The sequence below is a fragment of the Camelus ferus genome, chromosome 19, assembly GCF_009834535.1.
Source record: "Camelus ferus isolate YT-003-E chromosome 19, BCGSAC_Cfer_1.0, whole genome shotgun sequence".
Lineage (NCBI taxonomy): Eukaryota > Metazoa > Chordata > Mammalia > Artiodactyla > Camelidae > Camelus > Camelus ferus.
In genome coordinates this window covers 39,679,613-39,700,608 of record NC_045714.1, presented here as the reverse complement: position 1 = coordinate 39,700,608, position 20,996 = coordinate 39,679,613, and the positions used below count along the sequence as shown (strand labels likewise).

Here is a 20,996-nt window from a genome sequence, read left to right as displayed (position 1 = left end):
TGGAATCATACAATATGTGACCCTTTATGACTGGCTTCTCTCACTCAGCATCGTGTTTCAGAGGTTCATTCATGGTGTCGCAGGTGTCAGTACTTCGCTTTTTATGGCTAAGTAATATTCCACTGTCTGAATAAACCACATTTTGTTTATTCTTTCCTCAGTTCGTGGACAGTTGGGGTGTTTCCACTTTGGGGCAATTATGGAAAATGTTGCGTGAACATTCAAGTGTAGTTTTGTGAGGATGTGTGTTTTCATTTCTCTTGAGTGGAATTTCAGAGTTGTAGGGTAACTCTGCATTTAACCATCTGAGGAACTGCCAGACTGTTGTCTACAGCATCTGCCCCATTTTACATGCCTCCCAGCAGCACTGGAGGACCACAATTTCTCCACATTCTCACCAACACTTGTTCTTGTCCCTCTTTTTGATTAGAGCCATGCAGGGGGTATGAAGTGGTACCTCGTGGATTCTCTTTAGCTGTGGAAGCCTAGGGACCTCGTTTGCCTCACCCAAGTCCCTGCTCTGGATTCCTCACCTCTCCACAGGGCCTTTCTGATTCAGACACCTTTATCTCCGCATCGTCCCTTGCAAGGCCCCTGCAGGATTGAGCTGGTGGCCCACAGCAGTAACACATCCATTGCAGCCCCCTGTTGGCTCTCTCTCCTATCACTTCCCAACTCCTACATGTGCCTCTTGTGATTGCCGCCCATTTAAAGCCCTTGCACCCAAGTTCTTGTCTCAGCATCTGCTTGAGGGGAACCGGAGCTAAGACACATTGCCAGGAGGGTCACAGTGAGGAATTAAAATCAAAACCCTCTAAGGAGCGTTTTAAGCAGAGGGGTGATGAAGCATGATCTCTCTTTTAAAAGATCATGCTGGCTCCCTGAGGGGAACAGAGTGTGGGACATCTCAAGAGGAAGGGGGAGACCAGGGAGGCGCTGTTGCCATCATCCGGGCTGGACCAAGCAGGACTAGGAGGAGGAAATGGACCAGCACAGCGCCTGACAAGAACTCAGTGCTTGGTACCCATTTGTGGAGTTAAATGGATTTGGGAAGGGACAGGAAAACCTCCAGATCGCAGTGGGGTCTGGCATGGGATTCTAGGGCATGGTGGGATTTCAAGAGATGGAACCATGTGTGTGTGTGGCATACAGGTGAGGGCAAAGTGTCAACAAAGGCTAAGAGCCAGGATGCTAAAAGAACAGAAAGGAAGTGGGTTTGCCCAGATCCTACAGTACTTGAGAGGAACAGGGAGAGACAAGGTGAAATGGACATGAGAGGGTGTCCCTGCTTCGTGGAAGCTTCTTGGAAGCTGCAAAGTGTCAGACAGTTTTACTATTGGAAGGATATACAAGGCATGTGTGATGACTGACAAAGATCCTGAGGGGAAAGTCAGTGGTGTTCCCACTCAGCTGAGTCGTAGCACTAACCCCCATTCCCTGTCAGAACCTCAGCACAATTCTGCTCAACCAGCTTCAAGCTGTACCACCCTTTTGCCTGCTCCTGTGCTGAGGTCTTAGGACCAGCCCCTGCCAGACTGAGGCTTCTCCATCCGACTAGGTCCCAGGGTGAAACAATAAAGAGCAGAGCCACAGCTGAGCCACAGTGGACATGAAGCATAAATGAGAAATAAGCATGTGAGGTTATCAGCTACTGAGGTTTTTGATTGGTTTGTCCCTGAAGCAAAACCTCATCTATCACCCCCGTCCTAGGTTCTGGAAGTACAACAGGGATCAAGACAGACAGTTCTTGCCGAAACGGAGCTCACAGTCTGCTTGGAAAGACTGATACTAACCCAATGAATAATTATTTAGTCACAGTTATATAAGGGCCACAAAGGAGAAGCACTTGCTTTTGGGACAGCATCTCACAAGGCTACCTGACATCATCCGGAACACCAAAGAGAGCATCTGAGGAAGTAACAATAAAATCAAGACCTGAAGAATGAGTTTGAGTCAGCCAGGTGAAGAAAGGGAGGTGAGGTATTCCAGCAGAGGGAATGGCATGTGCAAAGGCCCTGGGGCAGGAAGGGAGCTGTGTATCTTCTTCAATTGCCTCTCAATTCTGTAAGCCCCAAGATTCTGCTGACCATTCCTTTTTACTTAAAATAGCTGAAATGTCACTGCTTTCCATCAAAAGAATATACATTTTGTATTTTAGGTGGGAATTTTTGGCCACAGTCTGCACCCTTTCTCCCTTTTAAACGTCTGCATTTATTCTCCTTAAAACAGTTATCAATTATATTTATGTTCTGTATTCAGGCAAGGATATGATTTTTTCATGTTTTCCCAGTATTCACCCAGGGGCCTGACATAGAGGGGTTACAAATGCAGACTTCAGGTCCACGTGGCCTAGATTCAAATCCAGCTCTGTCACCTATAGCTGTATAGGCAACTGACTTCATTTTCCTGAATCTTACTTTCTTCTTCTGTAAAATAAGGATAACATCAATCTATTCCTTATAGAATTACATTGAAAATTAACTAAGACAGTTTATGTAACACTCAGTGTCTAGCATAGGAAGAACTTAATATACCATTATTGTTCATATCATAAGTTGAAGACATTTTAATAAGAATGTCAGACATGTCCCAGTATTACCACTAGGTGTTGCCACAGACTTGATTAAAACAACAGCACCAGCCTCCCAAATGCAGAAACCCTAAGACGTCGGGAACAAAAGGACCTTAGAGAAACTGAAGACAGAGTAGGCAGGGATCTCTCCAGGTCATGAAAGCAGGTCCGAGATTTGAACCCACTTGTCCTGCTTCCTCAAGGATGGCAATCTTATGGCTCATGGTTGGGAGGAGCCCTCTGCACCAGGGTTTCCACAGCACACCCAGCCCCTGGGATAGCCTGATTTATGCATTTGCACTAATAGCTAGCTCTGAGTGCTAATTATGTGACAGGTGCTATTATAAGCACTCTAAAATGCAAACTTATTGAATTCCCAGAAACAAACATATGGGGTAGATTCTCATTATACACATGGGAAAAGTGAGGCACAGGGAAGGTTAAGTAATTTTCTCAGGGACACACAGCTAGTAAATGCAGAGTGGGATTAAAACCCTGGCATTCCGGCATAATCTGTACTATCCCAGAATTTACTTCTTTGGTCAGTTTGATAATAATGTTTCTTACTACATTTTAAAAAATCGGAGTATAGTTGATTTACAGTATTATATTAGTTTCAGGTGTACAACATAGTGATTCAACATTTTTATAGATTATATTCCCCTTAAATGTATTACAAAATGATGGCTATATTTCCCTGTGCTGTACAAGATATCCTCTTGCTTATTTATTTCGTACCTAGAAGTTTCTATCTCTTAATCCCCTACCCCTACCTTGCTCCCCTCTTCCTTCTCCCCACTGGTAAACACTAGTTTGTTCTCTATATCTGTGGGTCTGTTTCTGTTTTGTTTTATTCATTGGTTTGTTTCTTATTACATTTTAAATCTTTTAATATCACATAGCTTCTTTGGTGGTTTAACAAATAACTATTGTTCTATTGCAGTTAAATTTCCTGCATCTAAGTCTTGACAAGGAAATAACGTGGATTTCCAAAAAACATAATTTTTCTGGTGATGATATAGGAAAGGAGGTATTGTGGTTTCACAAAACATTGTTCTATAACATAAGATTTTGCCAATTTGTTATCATTTAGCTCCAAATTTGCCATCCAGTTCCAACTGAATTCCATGGACCTAGCTACCAGCTAAATCGGAGACTTGGAGGAAAATGAGAAAGGGAGAAGCTTAGCCTGGCTTTTCATTCATTCATTCATTCATTCACTCACACTCATTCATTCATTCAACAGTTACTACCTCCTCCTCCCTTCCAGGCCCTATTCTGGGCTCCGAGGTCAAGAAATGACCCCAAAATGAACCCTGCCCTCAAGGAGCTCATAGCCTAGTGAGAGTTAACAGACACAGGAAGTGCATACACACTGGCTTTGCTTCACTGCCCGTCTCCCCAGATTGTCTATAGACAGCATTTGTCTTATTCACTCTCTATCCTCCATGCCTACCACAGTGCCTGGCACATTTTAGGTTCTCCATAAATGTTTGCTGAATGAATGCAAAGGCTTCATGGAGGAGATGGCATTGGATCTGGGGCTTTGGCAACTGGAGGGGCTATTGACCGTAAAGACAGGGGAGAGGGGACATGCTCTCAAGAGGAAGAGTGAGGGTCATTTTTGAAAGATCATCCTGGCTGCTGTGTGGAGGATGCTGGTTCTGGGTGAGATGGGGCTGGGGGAGGGGCAGGGAGACCAGTGAGGAGGCTGGTACAGGGTCCAGGAGAGAGAGGATGGTGGCCTGGACCAAGGCTTTGGCAGTGGGGACAGAAAAGGCCTGAAGAGGGATTCTGAAGGGGTGGATAGATAAGATGTGGGGAGTGTGGAGCAGGATAGAACAGGAGTCACGGGGAAGTTCAGGTGTCTTGTGGAGGCAGTAAGTTGGAGAAGCCTTGGCAGGAAGCTGAAGTCTGTTGAGCGAAATTTTAGGGCAGAAAGCCCTTCCACGTCTCTCAAGTCAGAGCCCAGCTTTGGTGTCATTCCTACCACCTGGAACTGAGCTGGGAGGGTGGAGAAGTCTTGTGGGTACAGAGGAAAGGAGCCAGCTGGACAGGAGCCAGCTCCCTGTGAGTAACAGGCCCTGCCTCACCCTCCCCTGTTTTCTGGGGCCCTAAGGGGGAGAGGGTTGGCCACTGCTTCGTCAATGCCCAGACCTGGCATGAAGTTTTCTGGAAGGTGGAGTCCTTTCAGAACGCGCCTTGGTTCTTACTCAGCAGCACACATCACATGCCATGGATGGGAAGGACCTCTTCTACTATATTTTATTTTTCTTGGGGTATAACTTACATAAAGTATCTAAAGTACCCTAATCTTAAGGTATAGTTTGATGAATATTTACCCATGTAATCACCACCATATAAAGATCTAGCCTTTTTCCAGCACTCCAGAAAAGCCCCTTGTGCTCTTCTCTCATCTCTACTCTCCCTCCAACACAGGTAACTACTATTCTGATTTCTATAACCATAGATTAATGGCAATTAAGCAGTGCCAAAATGTATGCACCTCCTGCCCTTGAACTTTACATGAATGGAATCATGCAATATGTACTGTTTTGGTGTCTAGACTCTTTTAGTCCACATACCATGTGTGAATAGAATCCATGGTGTCACGTGTCATTGTTTTGTACTTTTATATGTAAAACACAGTATTCCATTGGATGAACACATCATAATTTGTTTCTCCATTCTCCTGTTGATGAACATTGGGTCATATCCACTTTGAGCTATGAATAAATCTGCTATGAAAATTCTTGTACCAGCCTATTTGTAGACATGGGCACTCATTTCTCTTGGAATAAAAAGCTAAGAGTGGAAATTTTAGGTCATAGCATAGGATTATGTTTACATTTGGTAGAAACTGCCAGTTTTCTGAAGAGTTTGTACCAATTTACTCTGTCACCAGCAGTGTGCAAGAATTTCAGTTGCTCCACATCCTTGTCAACACTTAACTTTTCTCTTGTCTAAATGAAAGTTTCCACTATGAGACTTCTCTTTTCTTCCAGGGTTGAATATTGAGTGAGCCTGGAATGAGTGCACTGATCCCTCAACCCAGAAGCAGCAAAATAGTGAGAGGCCACGACCAGTTGGTTGTAACTGGATATTTACAACATATAAAACTGCCTATTGATCATCTTCTCCCAGACGTTTTCCAGGCTTTTCAAACTTACCTTCTCAAAGCCAAACTCTTGATCTTCTCCCTCAGTCTGAGCCTTCTTCAGGCTTTACCACTTTAGTCAAGGGCTTCTTCATTCCTTCATACTCAAGGCAAAGACCTAGGTGTCATTGCCGATGCCTCAGCACCACCCACATTCCATTTTACATCCTTTACTTCCCCACCTCCCCAAGCCACCACCCTGTCAGGGCCACCATCACTTTGCACCTGAAGACCTCCAACAGCCTTCTAACCTGGCTCCCCATAGCCACTCGAAAGTGCTTTCCAAGCCATGCAGCCAGGATGGCCTTTCAGAAACCGAAATCTGGTATCATTCCCCTGAAGAAATGGCTTCTTATTACTCTTCAGATAAAATCCAAAATCATTAGGTAGTACTGTCTCACTACTTGTTCATTTCTCACCCTGACCTGTTCCTTCCGGCCTCCCACATCCAGGACAAGTGGTTCTTTCTGCTTAGAACATTCTCCCTCTCACTGTTGCGCAGGACAACTCCTAATTGTCCTTCGGTTTCTCAGCCTAAATGCCAGCTTCCAAGGAGAGTCCACCCTCACCCTTCACCCTACATTAGGACTCCATTAATTTTTCATACACTGTTCACCTCCCCCCACAGCACTGCCCGTCATCCATAATTATATATTGATTTGATTAAAATTATTAAGAGTATTATTTGATAATTGTTTTCCTACCCCTCCCCCACTGTCCCCCAGTAGGCTGGCAGTGCCTTGAACAGTGCATATCACCCTCCATTCTATCCTCTTGCCTTTAGCACTGCACTTAAACACATGACAAACGTAAGCGCTCAAGGAATGTGCTTAACTAGCTAATAAACGGATATACTGATTCATTTAATCCCCAAAACAACCCCCTGTTGCTTTCAAGTTCATCAGACTTGGGGAAGCTAAGTCAGGGTGGGCAAGTGGCTCGCCCAAAGTGCAGGGCAAGGGGAAGATCCAAGTCAGATCTTCAGTTCTGAGTCGGAATATTTCCACTCCTGACCTTTGGCCCCTTAGTGAAGGGGCCAGGGAGGAGGCAGACTTTGAGCCACGAAAAGATTTTCCCAGAGTACACGGGTCACCAACAAGGGTCACGGAGAACGGACTGACGCTCACCTACAGAGACTAGGGTACGCCCCCTCCGCTCTCAAAGTGTAAAGCTCACAATCTGCTGCATATGCATAAAGGGACCAAGGTGGGGGGTGGGGCGTAATTCGGGGCTGCCCAAGTTGTGCCTGATCAAGAATTCTTCAGGCTTGAGACTTCAGAGGCCTCAGAGTTCTTCACACGGTCGCAGAATGTCTTAAAATGGTCTTCTGTGGCAAATGTTAGGGGAGTATCGGGCGACAGCGGCCCCACGTTAGGTCGTGTGGTCAGGCGTCTGCCGTAGGCAGCCCGATCCTAGTAGGGGTCCTCGGCCGGCTGGACTAGAAGACCAAGGGGGCGTCTCCCTGGCTTCCTGCGGCGTCTGTGGCGAGCTGAGGTGGAAGCAGGCTGCGGCAGCGAAGGCGACGGTGGTGTCGGCGGCGCCATGGCAGGGCTCACAGGTACCGTGGCGTCGGCCTCCTGGGGGCGGGATGAGAGGCCCTCAATGTGGCCGCGCCGCCATGTTGTCCCTTTGGGGTCACCTTAGGCGTCGTCTGTCCCTCTCTGGGGTTTTCCTTCCGCGCACCCTGGGGGCCGCCCCTGTCCGGTGTCACGTGATTGTCGTTTGGCCCCAGCCTGGGCCTTGGGGGTCCCTTCCCGGCCCTAGGGCGGGTCACCGGACTCATGAGTTCTCTTTCTGGCCTCCAAGGTCAGCGCTCGCCTGTCTGCCCCCAGGATGGGGCAGGCAGAGCTGGGGAGTGCGGGGCTGGAGGGTGCCACCACCTCTTCGGCCCCGGGACCCATGGCAGGGGCCCAGCTTCCGAGAAGGCTGTCACTCTATCCTCACCACTTAAGTTGCTTTTTTTTAAAATAAATCAGGAGGGACCTGGGGAGAGAAAAGGGTCTCTCGCCCCTCCTTGCTGTCTGGGATGATAGGTTGACGCTCTGCTTTGGGTCGGAGCTTCTTTCTAATTTTACATCGAGTCTGAATACCCGTTCCCTTTCCTCCAATATACGTGGGGAGTGGCCCTCAAGGGCAGCTGAAGGAATGGAATGCCTGGCACACTAATGGCCTGGAAAGAAGAATGGGGGATGGGAGACACTTGATTTTACTTTCCCTCTTCCAACCCTTGAATTTCCTTCCAGGCTTCCGTGTCTCTTTTAAACGCTAAATGTTGGGTCAGATTGGGGTCTGTCCTAGGAAAGAAATGGTCTTTCTGTTTATAGGTTTGGATCGTGTTTTATCCCTTTCAGGGAACTGGTGTGTTGGGGACAGCTTCTGTGTGCCCTGCCTGACATGATACAACCATTCCCTCAACCTTCTGGACGGCAACACCAAAGCCAGGACCAAAAAAAAAAAAAAAAAAAAAAGTTCCAACTTAAGTGCTAATGCAAATGCCAGGTGTTAGGTCTTGTTTATTTATTTGTCAGAGTAATTAATGTCAAGAAAAGCTGCTGAAAGATTGTGGAGCCCTGGTTGCTTTCCAGTGACCAGATCAATTCCATATCTGAAATTGGTCTTGTTAGAATTGCTGCTAAAAACAGTTTAACCTTTTATCTGTAATATGTTGTTTCGAAGCAGAATCTGAAAGTCTGGGTTTGGCTGTCTTTTTTGTTGTTGTTCTCTTATCTTTGAAACATGCATTCCATTTCAAGCCTGTCACTGTGTGATATACCAAGGACCATGTGTTGCCTGCCCCTCTGAATTCCCATTCGGAGAATGCTCAGGAATCTGGATCCTGCTGGGGAATGGGCCTTGTGGGAGGGAGAAGGGGAGTAGGGGAGGGTGAGCAAGATCATAACCAGGGAAGATGGTGACATGCATGTCTCTGGGACATATAGAGGAAATCACAGGTCACCAGGGAAAAAGAGACTGTTGTTAGACTAACGTTTTGTGTGTGTGTGCATGTTTAAATCTCTGGGGATAAAACTAACTGTAAATTCAGAATCTCGCTTTAGGGTACTAGCTCCTGAGTAGATACAAGTTTGAAAATAGATGTCTAACAAATGGCTCACGGCAAACTTGCTCCCTCATCCATCCCACATGTAATAAGCTATTGCTGTCCTGCAGCTTAAGCTCCAGAAACTTGTCCTTCAGTCACAATCCAAATATTCCACAGGTAGAGGTAACAGTGTCACATCTCTGACATGGTACCTAACCCCCAACCCAGGGTTTAACCTCAACTGGTTAGGCTAAGAAACTAACATCTTTTGGGGGCATTGGTGCCAAGAGTCTCGCCTGTTGCTAGAGTCCCACAGAGCCATTCCAACCTTCTCACAACTTATCTGCTCTATCCTAGGCCTTGTGGGAGCAAAGTCTCATGGGTATGGTAGAGACAATTTAGGTGAAGGGGAGCCTTTGAGGGGCCTGTGGACTAAGGGCTTTGCAATAAAACTAGTCATTTTCAATTCCTCCAATTGCTCTCTGTCAGAATAAAATATTTTAATGGTATCGCTTCTGGAAAAAAATTTTATAAACAAGGTGTGTTTAGACCAGACTTCTAAGCATTGCATAGGAATGGAAAGTGAATACATTCCTTCTGTCTTCTCTGGTGGGTTGTTTCCTGCCATAACATGAGGGTTTGGATGGAGGCAAGAGTGGGGAGTGGATGTTGCACATTCAAGTGACCCATGCAGGTGCAGCCCACCAGGACAGCCCTTGGCTGGAAGTCTGTCATCTCACCATGCCACACTCAGAGCCCTGCTGATGGATGGATGGAGGAAGCCCCGCACCTGGGTTTTGCCAAGATCATCTGGAGAGCCCAGGGACTGCCAACAGCCTCCTACCTTTTAAAGTGGGGCACTGGAGGCTAAGGGGGACCAACTGTGTTGACAGCAGCCAGACACTTCCATGCTGCTGTGGCCTGTCTCCCCGAACCCAGCTACCTTATAACTGGGCTGAGGTTAGAGCATCTGGGGCAGTGGGGTTGTGGGCATACCCCTTGAAGGCTCTGAGGGGAGGGGCAACCTTCATTGAGAACACATGTTGAAATATGTTCATGGCTCTCTGGGTTTAGTGTGGAAAACCACGGAAACTCCATCTTGAGGCCTGCCAGGATGTGGACTTCAGAAGGGAGGTGTGGGCATTGCCTGCTGCTGAGTCACCCTGGGGCAAGAGGAGACCTGCCTTCCCACCGCCGCCCTTCAGGCTGTGGTAGGGGCTGGAAGCACCCAGCCTGAGGAAGATGGAGTCTCATCGCACAGCCTGACCCCAGTCCTGTTTGAGTCCTGATGGCCACTTTGATGGCAGAATGTTTCTAGTATGTCAGTTTCACTGGGATCTTAGCAGTGCTTTTACAGAAGGGAACTGAAGGGAAGGGCATAAGAGTGACCTGACCAGGTTCCCTGGGCTGATTGACGGCAAAGCCAATACCAGAACCAATACCTTCCACGGCCGTAATTCTCTGACATTGAACTGAAGGTATAGATGCCCCAAAGGTGCTGGTAGTTGGGCTGAGAAACGCTACGGGCTGGCTTAGGGGTGGGAAACATCAGGCTCAAGGGGTCAAGGTACTTTGTGCTCCAGAAGTGTTTGTGACAGCTGTGACTAAGGGATTTGAGGAGATAGCAGAAAGATTTATGGCCCTCCAACTCACTCCCTGGATGTTGACCCGGGAACAGGTGTGTAGTGACAGTGATACATAAAGCCAGAGACAAGGCTGAACAGGCGGCAGGGACATTTGGTGAGGCAGTCAGCTGATCCCATGTAAGAGGAGCCTGGACTCACTGAGGAGGAGAGGGGAGAGAAAAGTAGGGAGCAGAGCAGCCAGCCCACCTGCCCACCCTAGCATGATGGCAGGGGAGAGCCCGGGGCCAGGGACCCGGTAAGCACCCTTAAGAATATGGAGGCCAAAGCTAGGAGAAGCAGAGAACTCAGTAGTTGGGAGAGTGAGCTGGAAAGAGGTTCCAGAGGGTGGGGTGGAGACCCTGGATAGTAGCAGGGCCAGGCAGAATGCCCTTGTACTGGTCCTGGTAGAGGTTATAGGGCCTGGAGGGATGAGCTGGTCGGGGGAGGTACCACACACTTTTTATCCCATGCTCATTGTCCAAGCCAGTGCCCACCCTGCCCAGTGCACATTTCCTTGGGGATCCAGGTTGGAGATAAGACTTCTTGTTCTGAATTCCTTACCACCCTCTTGGTCCCTAGTATCCCATTTTGGGTTATCCTCCCACCTTTCTTCTCCTCCCATCTCTCCCCTCCTCCCACCTTCTCCACTGATTATTTGCCTCTTATCCCAGGAAAAATGAAGGTACCCACCTCTTTGGGGAGGGGTAAGTGGTCCCTTATTCCGAGACCACAAGTGAAGATGTCCACCTTTCTCTTTGGGTGGTGGACGTGGTGTGGTCCTTTATCTCAGGAAAGGGTTGAGATGGTCTCAGTATATTCCCACTTTGCTACCTCTCCTCCTTTCCTCCCCACCTTCCTTCCACTCCCCCTCTTCCTCCCCCTCTTTCCTCCCTCTCCCAAGTACTGTGCTCACCCCAAAATGGGTGCATCAGCCCAGTCTTAGAAGTTTGTGATGAAACCGCAAAAGAAGTCACAGGAGACAAAATTTTTGGTGCGCCTCCACCACCCCGCAGGGTCCTGGGACACTGTGCGAGATGGGGGAGGTACTTTTTTTATTTTTTGTAGAGGCGGTCCCTGTCCTCCAGGAGCTTACAATCTAGCCGGGGAGACACAACTAATGCACACTTATACAATCATTACAATTAGCGATTACCACAATATTGACCACAATTGCGTGAGACCTGGGGAAAGCAAGATCAGTGAAGGGCTGGGGGCTCGGAGAAGGTGTTTTTGTAAAGATGGGATTCATTTTCTTGTTGAATAGGTCCAAATTGAGTGACATTTCTTTTGGGTGGGAGTGAGGGGGAAAGAGGAATTGAGGGAGCAGAGGCAGAAAGGCTGGAATGCACGTGCTGTAGGCAAGGGACAGTGAGAGGGCCCCACTCAGCTTCTTAACCCTCCTCCCTCACCCTTGCCCTCCAGTCCCGCCACACGGGCACGCAGTTGTCGCCTTGTATGCTGCACCGAGATTCAGGGCTTCGGCTGGTGATGTTGGAATGTCCATTTTTGCTGGCTGGTGTGGTTGTCTGGATCTCTGTTGTGGGGCCTGCTGGCATGGCCTTCACTGCGGGGCTGGGATGGCGCTGTCCCGACTTGGTCCAGATCAGAATGCATTGCCTGTGGCCAGATCTCAGGGGTCTGCTCCCCCATCCCCCCCCTCAACGCCACCCGCAGTGGGACGGGTGCAAAGGGGTGGGGAAGGGATCTGGTATTGTCGTCATTGTCGGTGCTGCGTCTCCGGGGGCCTACCAGCCCCTCACTGACCTTGGCAAGTGCTCCTCTGGCGAGAGGGCAGAGGGGACCCCCCGTTCCTGTGCGGCATTGGCTCCCATGCTGGTGGAATTTCACAGGAGCACCTGGTGACACGGCCGCCCAGGGGTGGGGGCTGGAGCCTCAGTTGGGGGCCCGGTGGCGGCGCTCTCCCAGCACATGCCGCCCGGTTCTCGACACAGTGTACGCCAGCTTCTGCAGGGAGTACCTGAACACCTGTGGCGAGAGAGAGACCCGGGACCTGCCCTTAGAGGCGGGCACCCGCAGTGTGTCTGCAGCGCTGCCGTGCCCGCCCCCGCCCCGCCCCCTGCCCCGCCCGCCTGTCCAATGAGGAGAGGCGGGTGCGGGCGCAGCTTGTCCACGAGTCAGGGCAGCTGGAGCTTTTCCAACTGTGCTGAAGGCTGCATGGCCGCAAGCTGATTGGACCCACAACTTAGGTATACCTCACTTCTCGCAATGGGCTGTGTCCCTGGAGGATTTCGAAAAGCGAATCCTACCCAGTAAATGCAGCATTCCAGGAACACCTTGAAGGAAATATGCGATTCCTTTGGCAAAGGATTCCTTTTAGCAGGGAATTCTTCCTGCAAGGGGTGCTTTTAGGGTAGATGATTTTATAGGCAAAGCGCTTTCTTATTTCTTTTTACACAAAACGCTTTGCCCCTGATTTTTTTTTTTTTAATAAAACGAAATATCCTTTTTCGGAAGCGCTTTTTCTGTTTTTCCTGCAAAATAGAACCTTTTCCTGTAATTTTTTAAAAAGCGCTTTTATCGATTCGTAATTTCTGTTAGCTCCTTTGTCTAATTTTTTCTGCAATGCGCTTTTTATCTAACGCATTTTTTTCTGCCAAGTGCTTTTGTCTGATATATTTTTCCTGCAATGCGCATTTTCACTAATTTCATTTTTTCCCGCGAATTACTTTTTCTCTAATTTGTTGTATTCTTTTTTGTGAAGTGCTGGGGTTTTTCTTTTTCTGAGAAGTGCCTTTTCCTAACTTATTTTTCGTCCCACCCCCGCAAGTGCTACATTTTTTAAAGGAAAATTTCACCGCAGTGCGCAGTTTTTCTAAGGCGGAAAAATTTCGCTATGTGAGCTGTAAAGTCGCTTTTTGCAAAATAGAAGTGCCCCGCCTCCCTCCTGGGGTCGAGTCTGGGTGTAGCGGGATTTTCTTACCACGTTGGTCGCTAAGAGCCTCGGCGATCGTCCGCGGCTGGCGCCCGCCGCGCCCGAACTCTTTGTTCCCGGGCGGGCGCACTGGGAAGGGTCTAACGCGAGGAGGAGGGCGCAGGGGACGAGCAGGGGCATGCGGTGCCGGCCGCGGCACTTAGGCGGGCAGGGATCGCGGCAATCAGGACAAGTCAGGATGCGGCAATCGCGACGTGGGCTTTCCGGCTCAGGGGGTGCGTATCAGGACCCTCTCCCACTTAGAACCCGGGCACACTTACCTGCAGCAGCACACGGAAAATGTACCAGCCGATGATGAGCAGTTCCGCCGAGGCTGCCGCAACTGCCGCCATGGTTCCGAGAGTGGTGAGTGGGTGGTTGAGAGCGAGTGCTGCTGGTTCCGAGGGCCGCTGGTCTCTCGGAGTCCGCTGTTGGGCGCACTGCCGCAGCCGCGGTGGCCGCGTCTTAAGTATCCGCCCGCCACCCAAGTGCGCATGCGCGCTTTCTGGTGGGGGTCCGTGAGGAGGGGTGGCTGGGGGCGCTCCTTATTCGTCAGGAGAGGAAAAAAATAATCCATCTGCTCTTTCCACACGGACCCCCGCCTCCTGAGTTCATCTTAGCCCCTTTCCAGAAGATTCCGTTGTGCCCGCTTTTGAATTTTAATGTAAAATAGTGGGGAAATGCAACGCTGAGTTTAGCGCATAGGGTGAGAGTAGGGATGCACGCCTCTTGGTAGCAGAACCCCTCTCTCGGAGCCCGGGCCTGCGAATTCGAGCCCAGTGTCCGGTGTAGCGCCAGATCGCACCTTGGGCATGGATGGAAAACCAGGGAGACCTAATTTAGAGAGGGATCATCTGCCCCACGGAGCAAAAACAGGTTCCCCTTCTAGAAGCCTTGGCTTCACAGGCCCCCCACCCAGCACCCTTCTTCACATATTGAATATGTTATAAGTCCACATCCTCTGCTTTGCGAGAATCCCTTAGCGTGGACCCTTTCCCCAGTTCGTCGCGTCCCGCTTCTTACGGCTGCTAGATGTACAGCGGTGGCGTTTGTAGCCAGGCATTGAGCCCTAGGCGCAAAGAGGGTAGTCACTGGGTGTCTACCCTGTGGGATGGATGCGGGAGGGACTGGCGCCTTTATATGCGGGGAAAGGATGGAACGAGCTTCCCAAGAGGTGGTTTGCGCACGAAGATAGTTTTCAGCTAGGCGGGTCATTTCAACCTGTGCTCCCCTACCCCCAGGCCCCAGCAGGCCTTTCTCAGCGAGCGAGGCTCTTGGTACCCGTTGCAATGGGCATCTGGAGCTTGGAGCGGGGTTTTGCTACTGCCACCAGAGGGTCGTGGCTGCCGCCGCTCGGATACAAAGCCCGGCGGAAAGACGGGAACGCGGTCTTCGAGCGCGGCCCTTGGCGTACCCGTGTCCCGCTGCTCGAGAGAACTTCTCTTCAGCAAAATGCCTGGCACAGAAGCCAACTGGCATTTGCCCCTATGTGGATAGACAATTAATTTTGATTAAAAACTCACAGAGGTCAAGTTCGGTACAGTGCCGGTAGCAGATGGAGAGCGTAAATGAACCAAGAGAGGTCAGTTTGGACGAAGTAGCAGGGTGATTTTTTTTTCTGCATTGACTTTGGAAGAAGTTGGCTGGTTTTGGCAAAGTGACGACAGACTGTTTGAAAAAGGCAAGCTTGTCCCAGGCTGCCATCTTAAAATACTCAGTGGTGCGGCCGTGGCAGCTTCCCGGAGCTTGCGAGGATCCTTTGCCGGCGACCTGCCGCCGGCAGCGCGCCGCTCACTACTTTAACTCTCCACTGAGCACCTGCTGTGAAGAGATACTAGATACAGAATCCTTTTCTTATTCCGCGGGAGCACAGCACGAAGCCCATGGCCTTCCGGTGGCAACCACAGGGCGGTATTGTGAGGTCTGGGCCCCTTGAGGACGGGCCGCAGCCCCAGGAGGCGATACATGATCTCTGCTGGGCAGGGCCCAGGCAAAGCCAGTCCACTGTGCCGGACCTGCCGTAGAGCCTTCTGGCCCAGCCCCCAAGAAGGGGAGACACCAGGAAGCTTGCCGAAAGAGTGACTTGGAGAGGAGTAGACTTTCATGGGTGGGCAGGGAGGAAAGGGCATTCACATTTACTGTTGTTAACCATGATCCATTTTCCCAAATAAGTATACATTCTGTTCCTGTTTTTTTTTTTTTTTTTTTTTGTCTGTCTGTCTGTCTGTTTTGTGTCTGTCTGTTGTGTTGACTTTTCTCTTCAGGATCCCTGCTGCCTTGGTGATCCCGGGCTGACAGCCAGAGAGCACAGCGGCTCAGCTCCTGGAGAGCGAGGGTTGAAGAAAGCGGAGGGCAGCCGCCCGCGCCGGCTGGCTCCCATTAGGTCGGTTCCTGCAGCGGTGCCCGGTGGCCTTGGCGAAGGCCCTGTCCGGCAGAGATCATGTATTGCCTCCAGTGGCTGCTGCCCGTCCTCCTCATCCCCAAGCCCCTCAACCCCGCCCTGTGGTTCAGCCACTCCATGTTCATGGGCTTCTACCTGCTCAGTTTCCTCCTGGAACGGAAGCCTTGCACAATTTGTGCCTTGGTTTTCCTGGCAGCCCTGTTCCTCATCTGCTATAGCTGCTGGGGAAACTGCTTCCTGTACCACTGCTCCGATTCCCCGCTTCCAGAATCGGCGCACGACCCCGGCGTTGTGGGCACCTAACAGCCAGCCCAGTTAGCTTTCCAAGGAAGCAGAAGACGGGAGGGGAGGCATTGACGTAGGTCATAAAGCATTGGAGTTTCAAATCCCGCAGCCCCGCGGGTGCCACATTCCTGACAACGCCTTTTTGGCCTGTGATGTTTTATCCTTATAATGTGAATAATGGCACTGACCGGTGCTTTTATTGTAGAGTCCTGTAGTCGTGGGTGGTCTTGTGGTTGTGTGTGTTCTGTCCCCACCTTGGCCCCCAGCTGGCAGGATGGCCACCTCCCTTGCCTCATTCCTGCGAGGGGTCTGCACCCATCCTGGTCAACTGCCCCAGCATGACCCGGGCAGATAATATGCCAGTCTCATTGTCGCCTCTGTGACCCCTCCCTGTCAGGGGGTCCTCCCTTGTCAGAGTTACTGACTCCTCTGCCCCTCTCCTGGCTTCCTGTTAACTTCACTTCTACCCCTTTCCTTTTTGGGGGAGCACCTGTCTAAGACAGGGCTCATTTTTGCACTTATCTCGAATTTAAAGAGATTGCTGACGCCCGAGAGCCTCGCTTTTTCATCCTTCTTCCCTGGCCAGCAGGCTAGACAGAAATGTGTCTTGACCGCTGTCTACAAATCTTCAGTATTTTCTTCACTTCATTTTTAAGAAAGAAGTAACAGATACGTGTTGCTCTTTCACCTAGGGGCCTGGGCACCTCCTTGGCAGCCCAGCTTCACTTCCCTTGCCCTTCCTCCTGCCTCTCTCAGCCGTCGAGAGGAGTGGGGGGCCTCATTCTGTCTCCCATGCATGCTCTGCAGGATTGAAGTGTGGTGTGTTTACGTAGATCTAGCAGTCCCCAGCTGAGTGAATGGGAGAGTTCTTGTGTATTTCATAACAGCCATGATCCCCTCGATAGGTGTTTGGATATTTTTTGGTGTGCTGTGCGTGCGTGTGTGTATATGTACGTGTAGAAGTACATGTGTATATCCCTTTTAAAGAAGCTTTATCGAACATGTTCTGATGTTGAGGTGTAGCAATAGCTAGCTATATAGTAGGTGCCGCTACAGTTTTTATTTAGCATGGGGATTGCAGAGTGACCAGCTCACTGGACTCCGAGGTGGTTCAGACAAGACAGAGGGGAGCAGTGGCCATCATCCTCATGCCAGGAGCTTCTCCGGTCCTGCACTTAGAGACTGTACATTCTGAAGAATACACAGGAAGACTTTGTGACTGTCACTTGCTTTTTTTCTTTTTCTGCGCTTCAGTAAAAGTGTTGGCGAACGAGACTGTCTCCTGGCCCCTGCCCACTGGGGATCAGCATGATTGTCCTTCAGTCTAAACCATCCATCTTCCTCTCGCCTGCAGGGCGGGGGAGGGAGGTGGGCCAGGCAGAGGGCAGAACTGGAGGCAGTCCATCTAGGGAATGGGACCGCAAGGCCACACTTGTGGAACATTTGGACTGCTATTCTGGAGCTTTTATTTCTGGTGTGTTCGTTGCACAGCTGTTTGAAATGTTTAATAAAGCTTTATAAACTTTACTCTGTGGTTTTATGTGGCTGCAGTCCATTTGGGTCGTGGTGTTGGATTTCTAAGTTGGTGGGGGGCAAAGGGGTAGCATGGAGGGGCTGAGTCCTTGGCGCCAGAGTACCTTAGCCCAAAAATTTGATCTGCTCTCTGGAGAGCAGATGGTGGGATTGGGGAGGGGGGGAGCAGGGGGCAGGCCAGGCGTTGAACAGGAGGGAGGCTGAAAGTTTTCAGGGATGAGACGTTTGTGTTTCTCAGCTCCCATGGCTTCTCGCCTGAAACTGTTTCCCTCCGTAGGAGATTTGAGTAACCGATCCCTTGACAAACAACTTAAGACAGCTGGAGCTCTAATCATCAAGGATTTTTATGGTGCTGCTTTTGAAGTAAAAATAAAGTGAAACCCCTTATGGCATTTCAAGTGGAAAAATAAATAAAGCTGTCCGTCCAGGCAGGGGGCTTTGGGCGATGGCTGGAAGCTCGGGAGTGCGCGGTTCTGTGCCGTCGGTGCACACGTGCTCCCATGGCTGTGACCTTGGGGACCAAGCCAGGGGGCTTGTCAGGGCCCTGTGCTGGTTGTCCACCTCTCGATCTTTTTTCCTTTTAGAAAACAGAACAGGAGCACTGCCTGCCCAAGGCACAAGGCTGTTTGTGAGGGTTTATTGAGATAACAGTGGTGAAAGGGTGATGGTCATTTCACAGAAAGTCATCCGTTTTACCTAGATTGCTAATTTATTGCTGTAAAGTTTTGCGTAGTTTTCTCCTGCTCTTTTCAATCTCTCCATTGTCAGTTTATCCCTTTCTTCATTTCTACCATTGCCTATCAGTGCTTTCCCTTTTCTTGGTCAAAACTTGCCAAAGATTTGTTCATTTTAAAGGTATTTTCTGAGAACCAAACTTTTATTGATTGTATCTGCTGGATATTTTTCCTGTCTGGTGCTTTTGTGTTTTTATTTCTGAATTCTTTTTTCTGGGTTTCTGAATATATTTCGTGGTTCAGCAAAGCCTCAACAAGCTGAGGAGTCATGCATGTGGAAATGATGGTTTGTTCTGCAAACATTGAGCCCCTGTACTGGGCTTGTTGGGGATTTCAGGGGCAAGACGCAGGCCTGGCTCTCCAGGAGTGCCTGGTTCTAGCCTAGTGGGAAGACTTAAGAAAATAGACAACTGCAAATTCCAAAAACAAACAAACAAAAAAGGCTTTTGTGGCCATGCTCTCCCATGGAGGCACCTGGATGATAAATGAAGCCAAGATTATTGCTTATTTTGCTCTCCCTCAGAAAGCAGCTTTCTGTCATAGGTCAAGCTCACTAAAGAGTCACAAACAGGCCTCCCTCTGAAAGATTTGTATCCCTTTCCAGCAGGAAGCCTGCAGCCCACCCCCTCCCAAGGTGACTGCCAAATCAGCATTCTGCCTGCCCAGCATTGCTTTCCACCTTGCCAAGGCAGCACCGGCAGCACCCTGCCCCCTCTTCCTGAACTGCCTTTCAGGAAAATGAGAAGTAGATAGATACCTTTTCTGCGGGGCACCAGGCCTTAGAAAACCATGCCCTGCAATTCTGCCGGTCACTGGCTCCTAGTGTGAAAAGGTTGCTTACGTGGTACCTGGTAACACAAGGTCCTGTGAGGCCTAGGTCTGGGCTTCTTTAGCAACTGGTCTGTGTCCTGCTCTGGGCCTCAGTTTCCTTATAGCTAAAATGTCTTTGGAGCAAACACAGTCTTCCTAGCCCTAATATACTGGGAATCCTTTCTCCTGGGGTCTTTGGGACCTCCTGGATGCACTTGAGGAAGGTGACTGAGGTCTGGGAAGGTCGCAGTGCCCTTGCAGGACAGCCTGCATGTGCTTGATGCTTTAGTCATTGTGCCGTGTTTGCCCAGATATTCCTCTGTCAGGAAGCCTTCCTGGGCTTCTTCCCTCTCCCTAGAGATCCACTTGCCTAGATTACTTCACTCAGCCCTCTGTTGAGTGCTATAGTGCAGACTGTCTGGGCTCCCTCCACCTTCCTAAGGGGCTTGCATTGTTATTTAATCCAAGGGTACTTGTCAGAATCTTGTGCAGTACTAGGCCTTGGGGCTGCAGGGTAGGTGAGGTGGACAGTCTTTGCTGTCAGGAAGTCGTTGAGGCTAATGAGAAAGGGGGTGACACTGGGCAGATAATCCCACAGATAGATATAACTATGGACTATGGCAGGTGCCATAAGAGGAGTCTAGGAGGGGATCTGGTGTAGGCTGGGGAGGATTGATGTTCAGGCTGAGACTTGAGGACAACTATAAATGTTTGAGCAGTGAAATAATAAATGAGATGTTATTTCTCACCATCTAATCAAGCATCTGTGCTTTAATAAAGAGACTGGGCTAAAAGTAAAATGAAGGACCACCAGTATCGGCTGCTTTAGAGGGCTGCCTTGGAAGACATTGAGGGAGTCTAAGGTTGACATGTTGGTGGCAGGCCCCTAAACTCAGTCCTGAGTGAAAAATCTTCAGTTTCCACTTCCAGGAAGCATCACAGACAGGGATCTGATGAGAACAGGGGGTGCCCCAGTCAGAACAACATTTAATTGAAGGTGGAATTCTCCGAGGCGGGAGCAGGATAGCATTTGAGCAGTGAAAGCAGCGGGGCTTTGTGAAAGCCAAAGGCCATTGTCTTGTCGAGATCCTTGGAGGTGGGAGAGGTGGATCAGAGGAGCCATGGTGGTGAGGAGGGGAAGGCAGGAGAAGGAGTGGGTTAGGGAGGGAGGACAGAGAAAGATGATGGACGAAAGCTGGCTCTCGTTGAAGAGATACAGGAAATGGGGCCAGAGATGGGTCGTCACTTGCGTTCAGTCAGCTGGCAGGGCCAGAACCCAGCCTCCTGGCATCAAGTGGGAAGCTCAGCCCTCATCCCCCATAATGGGTGAAAGGGTCAGCGCTCTGAAAAGAGGGAGGAACCCAGCAGTGCTGTCCTCAGCAAGTGAAGGAAGGCGATTCTGACTAAAACCAGAAGAGGGGCTGAGCTTGGTCTGCCAGGCTTCGAGGGGGAGAATTTCATATCTTGAGAAAAACTGTTTATCAAGTGGACTCAAGGCAGGGGAAGCAGCTGGCTATGCAGCAGCTGAAGGCTTCAGGCAAAAGCCCTTGGTCTCCCTTCGGAGTGTCGGGACTCTGAGTAGGGGTGGACTTGGGTTACAGTTTAGGACCAGTGAGCCTGGAGAGGTGAGGTTTCAGGGCCCTGTGCCCCTGACTTTGTAACCATACCTCCCTGAGCCTCAGTTTCCTCACCGGTTAAATGGAGGTCTTAACATCCACTGGAGCCTGACTCGGTTATTTCTTCTCTTTTCTGCCCCCACCCCCCACCCCGACCTGTGGGGCTCAGGCCTCTTAGGGATGCAGGCAAATCATCCAACTCTCCCACTCATTCCTGCTAAGAGCCTTTGTCAGGCCCTGTGCCAAAGCTCTGAGAACCTGATGCAGAAGAAGACTACGCTTCTTGAGGAG

General features: G+C 49.9%; 2 protein-coding genes across 4 annotated transcripts; one reads left to right on the top strand and one right to left on the bottom strand.

Annotated features, from left to right (window-relative positions):
* The first annotated feature begins 7,136 nt into the window (after positions 1-7,136).
* Positions 7,137-17,539, top strand: BLCAP (BLCAP apoptosis inducing factor). Its single transcript, XM_006188619.3, has 2 exons — positions 7,137-7,287; positions 15,591-17,539. The coding sequence occupies exon 2, from the start codon at positions 15,767-15,769 to the stop codon at positions 16,028-16,030; it is 264 nt and encodes an 87-aa protein (XP_006188681.1). The 5' UTR covers positions 7,137-7,287; positions 15,591-15,766; the 3' UTR covers positions 16,031-17,539.
* On the bottom strand, positions 11,380-13,784 carry NNAT (neuronatin). Of its 3 annotated transcripts, none has more exons than XM_006188617.3 (3): positions 13,608-13,784; positions 12,608-12,688; positions 11,380-12,380 (listed from the first exon to the last, which is right to left on the bottom strand). In XM_006188617.3, exons 1-3 carry the CDS (start codon positions 13,677-13,679, stop codon positions 12,288-12,290), a joined length of 246 nt encoding a protein of 81 aa, XP_006188679.1. In that variant the 5' UTR covers positions 13,680-13,784; the 3' UTR covers positions 11,380-12,287. The 3 variants fall into 3 exon arrangements, with proteins under 3 accessions (XP_006188679.1, XP_006188680.1, XP_032318172.1); XM_032462281.1 differs by having other exon boundaries at positions 11,386-12,380; positions 12,613-12,688; positions 13,608-13,783; XM_006188618.3 differs by lacking the exon at positions 12,608-12,688 and having other exon boundaries at positions 13,608-13,781.
* Positions 17,540-20,996: the final 3,457 nt, after the last annotated feature.